Source organism: Lupinus angustifolius, unplaced genomic scaffold, assembly GCF_001865875.1.
Source record: "Lupinus angustifolius cultivar Tanjil unplaced genomic scaffold, LupAngTanjil_v1.0 Scaffold_9_56, whole genome shotgun sequence".
NCBI classification, from domain to species: Eukaryota; Viridiplantae; Streptophyta; class Magnoliopsida; order Fabales; family Fabaceae; genus Lupinus; species Lupinus angustifolius.
The window spans coordinates 7,525-19,030 of record NW_017718156.1 but is presented as its reverse complement, the minus strand read 5'-3'; the positions used below and the strand labels follow the sequence as shown (position 1 = coordinate 19,030).

The 11,506-nt window shown below is 36.8% G+C and overlaps 2 protein-coding genes across 2 annotated transcripts; one reads left to right on the top strand and one right to left on the bottom strand.

Moving 5' to 3' along the window:
- Positions 1-3,137: 3,137 nt before the first annotated feature.
- On the top strand, positions 3,138-5,589 carry LOC109337639 (early nodulin-75-like). The gene is made up of 2 exons (XM_019574654.1): positions 3,138-3,789; positions 4,048-5,589. Exons 1-2 carry the CDS (start codon positions 3,234-3,236, stop codon positions 5,373-5,375), a joined length of 1,884 nt encoding a protein of 627 aa, XP_019430199.1. The 5' UTR covers positions 3,138-3,233; the 3' UTR covers positions 5,376-5,589.
- Positions 5,590-8,202: 2,613 nt separating this feature from the next.
- LOC109337640 lies at positions 8,203-9,483 on the bottom strand. The gene has a single exon (XM_019574655.1). It carries the CDS (start codon positions 9,481-9,483, stop codon positions 8,203-8,205), a length of 1,281 nt encoding a protein of 426 aa, XP_019430200.1.
- Between the last annotated feature and the right edge of the window lie 2,023 nt (positions 9,484-11,506).

The following is an 11,506-nucleotide window of genomic DNA, read 5'->3' as shown; positions in this document are numbered from 1 at the left end:
AATTTTACGGTCAATAATTAGTCTCATATAAAATTGTGGTTATTATTATCGTTCAATAAATCCCTTAAACTTGAGCATAACATTTCTATCACATATAATACTTTAAATAACATTATAAATTGAATCTTACGCTTTATATCTCCCTTAATTTCCGGTTGTAATTTACCTCGAGGTGAAGCCATTTAATTTGAGGGAAAAGGCATTAAACAAAAACAATGTTACCAAACCATGCATAAAGGAAATACATGACAAAGTTGAGCAAGATAGCCTATCGAAACTAATTTTTTATTATTTAGCACATGTTAATATCTATCTTGGAATAATATCATGTTTCTCTCCCTTTTCAAGAAAAAAAAATCCTGGATATAAACAAACAAGTCTAATTAATATTGGATGGTTCGAATTTCTATCACAATAAAAAGAATTTAAAATTTAAGTCGTGGAATTTTAATCTAATAGTTAATTTTAAAGAAGGCATGAAAAATAACATTTATGCTTGGTAGTACATAAGAAAATTTGAGTAAAAGAGTTGTGTAGGAAATGGAGGAAAAAGAAAAATATATTAGATTTTTATGATATTTGGTACATGAAAAGATATTAGAAAAAACAATATTGTTTTATCACAAAATAAAAATGGGTTATAATTTAAAATTATAAAATTTTATTAAATATTAGTATGTGAGATAGGTACTTCGTGTTGACCATTATTTTTATTTTATGCAATTAAATATTCAATTTTTATAATATTTTATTTTGTATAATTATAATTTTTTTTGTATTTGATATATTTTATATTATAGTTTTTTATTCGATATAATTTATATAGCTTTATGTTTTTATTAGAATGTCTAATTTAAGGTGAGATGTGTAGTTTTAACTTGCAATTAATGTTTTGTTCGTTGTTATAGTATTTTTGTAGAAATTAAAAAATGTTAAGAGCAAAATAAAAAATATAAATCACATCAGAGTGGTAGTTACACCATATTTTGATTTTATATAATATAGAAGTATGGATATTTCATAGGGTTGAGTGTGGGACAGAGTAAGCATGTCCCTCACTTGTCCCTAAATATTGATCGGGTCAATTTTTGTACTTGAATTTGTCCCTAATTAGGATGTAACGCGTGAGGGACGAGTCCAAAATAAGATAAGTCAACATAGAGACAGACCAGAGTTGGAAAAAGACAAAATGAGAAACGTAAAAACAATTCTCAAATAATTTTCTCACCACTAATATTTCATTATAATCTCAAATAATTTTTTTGTTAATATTTTTTATATCCAAAAAAGACTTATAAATGTTATTATTGTTTAAAACCAGCAAGTAGATAAAATTAAAAAAAATGAAGGACATTTCTAACATTTAATAAAAATAATATTCTCAACATTTTCTCATCAAACTATAAGAAAAAATATTTATGGTGAATCTTGTATAAATTTTATTTTCAATTCTCTTTCTCTTTCTCTCTCCCAATGAGAAAGTCTATTTTTCTCTTCAACTTCTTTCTCACTATTTTTTCTCTACTCTAATGTTACTCTACTAAAGAAGGTTCATTAATTTAAGGGATTAAGATCCATAGATAAGCATGTCAGAGTAGGGATTGTAATAAGTTTAGTTGTGTCCAAGCAATGCATTACTCATACCGGCCATTTATATGTTTTTGGACTTTAACCCGATGGGTGCTCGTTGAGTCTCCTACCCACAAATCATTGGCACCCAATAGAACTGTGAATACTCAAAGTCAAAAAATATAAAAATAATTGTGAACAACTTATGCAATTTTGTATCTCTTTCCTATAATCATGTATGTTATTTAGGCATATAAAAATTAGTCAGATTATAAAATATAATTAAATACTATTTAAGTTATCTATTAAACACAACTCACTTTATGGTTAGAAAATAAAAAAACAAAGTCCTTAAACATTATGATAGAAAATTTATTTAAAAATTATTATTTAATCAACATAATATTATAATTATATTTTAACAATATACCATAATAATTATGATTAGCATAATATTATATGTATCTTATTATATGTATAGAGATTTAGAAATGAATTATGGATCTAAATACCTACCGACCTGTACATCCCATTACCCGAACCCAAAATCATATAGCAGCATGTTTAGAAGTCTTCCGTCCCAATTACTGCAGGTCCAAAAATTAGCACCCGAGCCTGACTGTTGCTGATATTACCAATTGTACACATGGATATTGATATCCATTCTCATCTCAATGCTATACTATAGAGAAAATGACATTATCCTATATTTATATTTATATATACATATATCCCTTAAAATCAAATGGCTTTTGCATTGTTAATTATTTATAATTTATATGGGCCGTAAGAACTAACATACATGAATATTTAATTTATTAAATACGACATTTCAAATAACATCCTTATTGTCAACTCTTATTAACAAAACAATAATATATATTCTTCATAGGCAAAAGAAATTATTTTACTGAAATGATTTTTGAATTGTTAATTATTTATAATTTATATGGCCTTTAAGAACTAAATACATGAGTACTAAATTTATTAAATACGCCATTTCATTTAACATCCTTAGTGTCAACTCTTATTAACAAAACAGTAATATATATTCCTCATAGAGAAAAGAAATTATTTACTGAAACCACGGTAATAATGTTAGATTCTTTTCACGATTACCGAAGTCTCCAATAAATAAATAAAAATCTCCATTATCAAACCTTTATCCCCACTTAAAACTATCGTTGCCATGCATATCATTTTGTACAATATTTCTACTATTTTTAGTTAAGCCGTTACTTAAACCAGAAAATGTCATTATGTAATCAATTTTTTATACTACCAAAGGTGTTCTTATCTTTTTAGTAAAAAATTATTTTCTTTTGAAATTTATGGTTGACTCTTCCAATAAGTGTCGTTCCCAAGAATTGAACATTCGACCTTAATCCAGTAGGGTCTTACACCACTAAGTTAATGCTTGTTTTGTTAGTAGGAGATAATCAATTAAGTTAACTATAAAGGATGAGTATTTCTCAATAATTAATTATAAAGAAAGAAATATGTATAACTTTCTTGGTTTATCAAAAGCTAAACACCCTTGACTTAGAAAGATTTTAAAGTTACGTAATGTGATAAAATAATAAAAGGTTGATGAACCCGACAGCTTGCCCCCCTCTATAAATGCTTGGACGTTGTGTACATTATCCTCCACCACAAGCTTAAACATGCCTTCTCTACACACACTAATATTCCTACTCCTGCTTGGAGTGGTGATCACCCCTCCAGTGCTGGCAAACTACAAGCAACCTACTTATGAGCCTCTAGCACCTATTTTTGAGCCTCCTCCATTTGAGACACTACCACCAGTGTATGAGCCACCACCAGTGTATCATCCTCCTCATGAAAAACCATCACTTGAGTACCCACCTCCTAGTTATGAGAAGCCACCACATGAGAAATCACCGCCAGAATACTCACCTCCTAATGAGGAGCCAGCACCAGAGTACCCACCTTCTCATGAGAAGTCACCACCATTATACCCACCACCGATTAAGTATCCGCCTCCTCATGAGAAGCTACCACCAGTTTATGAGCCACCTTATGAGAAACCGCCACCATTGCACCCGCCTCCACATGAAAAGTCACCAATAGATAACCCACCTCCTCATGAGAAGCCATCACCAGTATATGAACCACCTTATGAGAAACCGCCGACATTACATCCACCTCCTCATGAGAAGCCACCCCCATTGTTTGAACCACCTTCTGAGAAGCCACCACATGTGCATCCACCACCACAGGAGAAGCCACCAATTGAGTCTCCACCTTCCCATGAGAAGCCACCACCAGTGTATGAGCCACCTTATGAGAAATTACCGCCTGCGCACCCACCACCTCACGATAAGCCACCAGTTGTCCACCCTCCTCCTCATGAGAAGTCACCAGTGCATGAACCACCTTATGAGAAACCACCAATCGAGTACTCTCCTCCTCATGAGAAGCCACCAATCGAGTACCCTCCTCCTCATGAGAAGTCACCGGTGCATGAGCCACCTTATGAGAAAACACCACCTGTGTACCAACCACCTCACGAGAAGCCACCAATTGAATATCCTCCTCCACATGAGAAGCCACCAATCGAGTATCCTCCACCTCATGAGAAGCCACCAATTGTGCACCCTCCTCCTCATGAGAAGCCACCAGTGCATGAGCCACCTTATGAGAAACCACCACCTGTGCACCCACCACCTCACGAGAAGCCACCAATTGAGTACCCTCCTCCTCATGAGAAGCCACCAATCGAGTATCCACCACCTCACGAGAACCCACCAATTGTGCACCCTCCTCCACATGAGAAGTCACCAGTGCATGAGCCACCTTATGAGAAACCACCACCTGTGCACCCACCACCTCATGAGAAGCCACCAATTGAGTACCCTCCTCCTCATGAGAAGCCACCAATCGAGTACCCGCCTCCTCATGAGCAGCCACCAATCGAGTCTCCACCTCCTCATGAGAAGCCACCAATAGAGAACCATCCTCCTCACGAGAAGCCACCAATTGAGTATCCTCCTCCTCACGAGAATCCACCAATCGAGTACCCTCCTCCCCATGAGAAACCACCAATCGAGTACCCTCCTCCTCATGAGAAGCCACCAATCGAGTACCCCCCTCCTCATGAGAATCCACCAATCGAGTACCCTCCTCCTCCTCATGAGAAGCCACCAGTGTATGAGCCACCTTATGAGAAACCACCACATGTGCACCCACCACCTCACGAGAAACCACCAATTGAGTACCCTCCTCCTCATGAGAAGCCACCAATCGAGTACCCTCCTCCTCACGTGAAGCCACCAATCGAGTATCCTCCTCCTCATGAGAAGCCACCAATCGAGTACCCTCCTCCTCATGAGAAGCCACCAGTGTATGTGCCACCATATGAGAAACCACCGATTGTGTACCCACCACCTCATGAGAAGCCACCAATTGTCTATCCTCCTCCTCATGAGAAGTCACCAGTGCATGAGCCACCTTATGAGAAGTCACCACCAGTGCACCCACCACCTCACGAGAAGCCACCAATTGAGTATCCTCCTCCTCATGAGAAGCCGCCAATCGAGTACTCTCCTCCTCATGAGACGCCACCAACTGAGTACCCTCCTCCTCTTGAGAAACCACCACATCATGAGAAGCGTTCTGCATTATATCCCCCTCGTCATCCAAAGCCACCCCATCATCACAAACCTCTTCCTTACAAGAAGCCACCATTTTATAAGTCCCCACCAGTGGAAAAGCCACCAAGCGACGAGTCCCAACCTTATGGCCGCTTTCGACGTCCTTCCAGAAAAATAATGAATCGCCAGTGATCAATGTTGCATGCTTCAGTCTTCAAGAGTCAACGATGTTGTTTATCATATGCAGTTTTTGTCTTATTATTACCAAGCAATTGTGAATTACAATGTGCCTCTTGTGCTTATAAATAAAGGCACAATGCATGCCACTGTGTGATTTCATTTCCATTTCAAGCAAATCGATACTGTAATGTTGACCATGCTTATCTATGTGTAAAATAAATATTTGTCAGTGATTAAATATGCTTTTACATTTCAAAAGAATATTGTGTCTATGCATATTTGTTATCTCTCTCAAGCTTAAATTTAGTAAGAAGTACGTAAAGGTGAAAAATAAGCTCCTTGCTCTTATTTCTCTGAACCTTAAATGATGAATCATAAAATCAATTGTATTTGAATCAAACTAATATAAGATTGATAAATTTTATAAGTGATTGACCAATTTAAAAACTAAATTGACATGTAGCATACTTACAACAGAGAATCTGACTCCTCTTTAAAAATTCTACCTTTTAATTTTATGGAAACAAATAATTGGCTAAGTTATATACCGTCTATATGATGTTTGATTAACAATATCTGGAGTAAGTTATATTGAAATGGTGTGTGACGTTTAACATCACTCATCCTCTTTAAAACATTACATTAACATTTTTTAATAGAAAGTCGATGTAATTATACTCATGTCTCCTATAATGATACGAAGTATAATGAAGACATATAAACTATCTGTGGTTTATATATCTGGAAAATGTATGATGTACTACGTGTAAGTTCACTAAAGAATTGTAATTTACTCTTAGTTTCATTACCACATTCCCATGGAGGATATCAATCTCTCAATACAATCCACCAATCGTTTAAGGAAGGATCCCAACAATATTTTCCATACACATGAATTTGGATTTCTTACATTGAAAAAGGTTTGTCTTAGAGAAGATGCACAGCGGAAAGAGAAGAAGAAGAAAGAAAAAGAAGACCTGGCAAATCTTTATTCAATATTTCATTATTCAATGTTCTGAATCATTGAAGAGGAAGAAGAGCTAAAAATAGAAAAACTGATTAACTAACTAAACTAACCTATATCCTATAAATAGACAAAAACTAACAAACAACCAAAACAGGCCTAGCAAACAAAAAGAGGCCCAAAGAAAATAAAAACAGAAGAAAAATAAGAAAGCCCAAAAACTAAACTAAACCATAAAAGAAGAAGAGGAAGCCATTGAAGCTTGGAGTTTAAGGAAGTTTTAACACCCCCCTCAAGTTGGGCGGTGTAAATCACAAAGTCCCAACTTGAAGATGAAGTTCTGAAATGACTTGGGAGGAAGAGACTTAGTAAAGACATCTGCCAATTGGTCATCAGAGGAAATAGGAAGAAGATGCACAAGACCTTTCTGAATTTTCTCACGAACAACATGACAGTCGATCTCTATGTGTTTGGTGCGTTCATGGAACACAGGGTTATGAGCAAGATAAATTGCTGATCGATTGTCACAATAAACAGAGGATGGAAGCGTGCAGTGATAGTCTTGTAGGTGAGAGGGGGGGTTTCTGATTCTAGAGGATTGTCTAATAGGCTGGGTAAGGTTTTGTTGAGGAGAGGAAATGTGTTGGTCAGTTTGTAAAGGTGGAGGAGGAGGTAATGCAGGATTGGTGTAGTCAATAGGGTCAAGGACAGGGGTTTTGTTAGATGGAGACAGGGGTTTACATATGGAGTTGGTCTTGTCATTATGGATGGTATGATGTTGGAAGGGAAAGTATTGTTCATAAAAAATGGGGTTTCTTGAGATGAATATGGTGTGGGTGTGGAGGTTGTATAGTATGGATCCTTTAGTTCCTTGTTTATAGTCAAGAAACACAGCCTTGATGGCTCTAGGTTGGAATTTGGTCCTGTGGGAGGATAGAGTGGTGGCATAGGCTAAGCTGTTTAAGCAGGGGTGAAGGTAGTCTATTGATGATAAGGATCGCATGTTGGATAGCAAAGTTCCAAAGTTTAGGGGGCAAATTGGATTGGTAGAAAATAGATCTTGCTATATTGAGAATATGTTGATGTTTTCTCTCCACAATACCATTTTGTTGAGGGGTTTCAACACAAGTTCTTTGATGGACGATGCCCTTTTTGCTTAGGTAATCATGCATCAAGAATTCAACCTCATTGTCACTCCTAAGGCATTTTAGTTTCTTCTCAAACTGAGTTTCTATGTAGGAGATGAAATGGATCAAATGAGACCTAGTCTCAGCTTTAGTCTTTAGAAGAATGATCCATGTAAACCTTGTGTGGTCATCAACAAGGGTAAGGAAGTACTTATGCCCATATATAGAAGGTGGGGCATAGGGGCCCCAAATGTCAGCATGCAAGAGATCAAAACATTGAGAAGTAATAGATGTGCTTATATTTAAAGGAAGTCTCTTTTGTTTAGCTATGTGACAAATATTGCATGGAGAAATATCAAGAGCAGTATGAATAAAAGGGAAAGATTTTTTAAGCTGCACTAAAACAGGAATTGGTGTATGGCCAAGTCTTAAATGCCATATGCAATCATTATTAGTGTTTACAGAATTAGCAGTAATAGAGTATTGTGCTATAGGATGCCTAGAATCATGCAAATCTATCAAAAATAATCCTTGGTGTGGCCTAGCTGAACCAATCATTTTCCTGGTATGGTTCTGCAAAATCAACCACTTTTTGTAAGAAATAATGAAGTGGCAATTGAGAGTATACATTAGCTTGTTGACAGAAAGAAGATTGATGTGAAATTGAGGGACAAGAAGAACATCAGTTAAAATGAGAGTAGGGATGAGAAAAATGGTTCCTGAGACACAAGTAGACACTTTGTCACCATTAGGTAGGGTGATGAACATTGGTGCTATGGATTTGTAGGTCTGAAAAATTGTGTATATTATTGATAATGTGATCTGTAGCACCTGTGTCCATGATCCAACAAGTCTTAATATTACCTGGTGGTGGTGTAGGGGATGCCTTGGTGTGTATGGCAGAATTGACAGTATGTTCTCCTGCTTTGGCATTATGCATCAGGTCTAGGATGCCTTGGACTTGCTCATCTGCAAACAATTTGTTAGCTCCTTGTCCTGATTTAGTTGTCTGTAGCTCACTGTCTTCATTACTTTGATCCAAAGGGAAACCAATTGTGTGATTTGCCATTTTGGTGAATCTGTTGTTCTGAAAACCAGGGGGATAACCATGCTTAATGAAGCATGTCTCAATTGTGTGATTTGTTCTTTGGCAGTGAGTACAGAATTTGTTCCCTTGATTTCTGCCTGCACCATTGAATCTAGGCTTGTTTCCTCTATAAGCATTGCCTCCCCTACCTCTAAAATTGAGATTGTTTCCTGGATCATTATTAGGACTTTTGTAACTGTCTTGGTTTGTGCTGAGAGTTAGAGCCCTATTTTGAGGGTCAGGTTCATGAATGCTAGGAATATTGGATTGCCTTTCTTGTTGGCTCAATAGGGAGAATGCTTTGCTTATACTAGGCAGAGGATCAAGGAGCATTATTTGGGATCTGACTGGAGCATATTGCTCGTTCAGACCCTTGAGGAATCTTATCACATAGCTCTGCTCCCTATAGCCCTTTACTAAGGGAATTACTCCACAAGAGCATTGGACAGAGCACTTGTAATTAGGAATAGGCATGAATGTTTCAATTTCTTCCCAAAGACTCTTCAATTCTCCGAAATACTCAAAAATGGTGAGGTTGCCTTGATTCAGATAGTAGAAGTCGTGTAGAAGTTCTGAGATTCTGAACATATCACCTTGCGAGAATCTATCTTGTAGATCTTTCCAAACCTCAGCAGCGGAGTCAATCCATATTATTGACTTGACAATGGATTCTTCCACTGAGCGTTGTAACCATGAAAGAACCATATTGTTGCATCTCTTCCATGAATCGTGTAATGGGTCATCTGGTGGTGGTTGCTTGAGAGTCCCAGTGATGAACTTTAGTTTGTTCTTGGTGTCAAGGGTGAGCTTCATGGCTCGAGCCCATGAATGGTAATTGTTTCCATTCAGGAGAGGGGTTACCAAAACCTGTGCAGGGCTTTCGGTTGGATGAAGATAGTAGGGGTTATTGCTTTGATCAATATGATAATTTTGTGTAGCCATTGTTGATCAGACAAGAAGGAGAATTGGAGGAATAGAGGCTTTGGGAAGATGAATCAGAGCATTGAATGCTCTGATACCATCTTAGAAAAGATGCACAGCGGAAAGAGAAGAAGAAAGAAAAAGAAGACCTGGCAAATCTTTATTCAATATTTCATTATTCAATGTTCTGAATCATTGAAGAGGAAGAAGAGCTAAAAATAGAAAAACTAATTAACTAACTAAACTAACCTATATCCTATAAATAGACAAAAACTAACAAACAACCAAAACAGGCCTAGCAAACAAAAAGAGGCCCAAAGAAAATAAAAACAGAAGAAAAATAAGAAAGCCCAAAAACTAAACTAAACCAGAAAAGAAGAAGAGGAAGCCATTGAAGCTTGGAGCTTAAGGAAGTTTTAACAGTTTGAGTGAGATAAAGTTTTTTCAATTTAGTTTTGAGTTGAGTGAAAAAAGGAAAGGGTGAATAATGTTAATTCTTAATTCAGTTTTGTGATAGTTAGTTTACTTTCTAAATATAGTAATGCAGTTAATTGTGAGCAACTATATATAGCAAGTGTAGTTTGTAATCTAACTAATTGGTTGTTCCTTGCCATTGCTGAAATACAATACTTCTACTTCACTTAATCTTCTTCTTCTTCTTTCCTTTGTTCTTCAATTTGCACAACAATGGTATCTAGAGCCTCTGGTTTTCTTCGATCCAGGGACAATCACAAGACGGCCATAGAAATAATAATGGCTTCACAATGACATTGCCTACATTGGTTGGTAAGAACTATGAACGATGGAGCGTGCAGATGAAGGTCTTCTTTGGATATCAAGAAGTTCTTGATAGAGTGCAGAATGGATATCAATCACTCGGTGAAGAAGACACTGAAATCTAGATATCCACCTTCAGAGAATGCAAGAAAAGGGATTGTAAGGCTTTGTTTCTAATACACCAATGTGTAGATGAAGTTAATTTTAAAAAGATCTCCAATACAAAGACAACTAAAGAAGCCTGGGAGAATCTTGAAAGAAGTTATGTAGGGGCAGAGAAGGTGAAGAAGGTAAAGTTGCAGACTTTGAGAAGGGAGTATGAGCTTGTGCAAATGAAAGAAGGTGACTCAATCTCAACCACTTCACCAAAATCAGATCCTTAACAAATCTGATGAAAGGATGTGGTGAAGTGGTTAGAGACCAATTGGTGGTTGAAAAAGTGTTGAGAACACTAAAGATCATATAGTGGCAGCTCTAGAGGAGTCAAAGGATCTTGAAGTGTTCAAGATTGATGAATTGTAAAGCTCATTAGAGGCACATGAACAGAGAATTAAGGAGAGGAATCACAAAAGTGATTCTGAGCAAGCCCTCCAAGCCAAGTTCTCCAAGAAATCTTATGGTCAAGGATGACTCCAAAAGAAACTCAAAGGCAGATGGAAGAGTGACAAAGTAAAGAATCAAGAAAGAACCAGACAAGAATCTGGTTCAGCAGCACGGAAATTCAGTATGCAGGATCAAGCTCTTAGAAGAAATAAAAAGAGATTTGATAAGAGGAAAGTACAATGCTTCAATTGTAAAAAATTTGGCCATTATGCAACTGAGTGCAGATTCAAACAGGGCAATGGTGGATCAGAAATTGAGGCAAGAATGGCTCAATGTGATGATTCTGATGAAGAGCAAGTATTGCTCATGGTCACTACAGAGAAGGAACAAGCCAAAACAGATTGATGGTATCTTGAGACAGGCTGCTCCAACCATATGAGAGGTCAAAAAGATTGATTTGTGAGTCTTGATGGCACTACTAAAAGTAGAGTGAAATTTGCAGATCATAACTCTATTGAGGCAGAGGGGATTGGTGATATTTCAATCCAAAGGAAGGATGGCAAACCAGCATACATTCACAATGTTCTGTATGTACCAAAAATGAGGAGCAATCTGTTGAGCCTTGGACAGTTGCTCGAAAGAGGGTACACAATGATGATGGCAGACAAGATCTTGATGGTATTTGATTGTAAAAGGAATCTAATCTTGAAGGTTCCACCGTCTA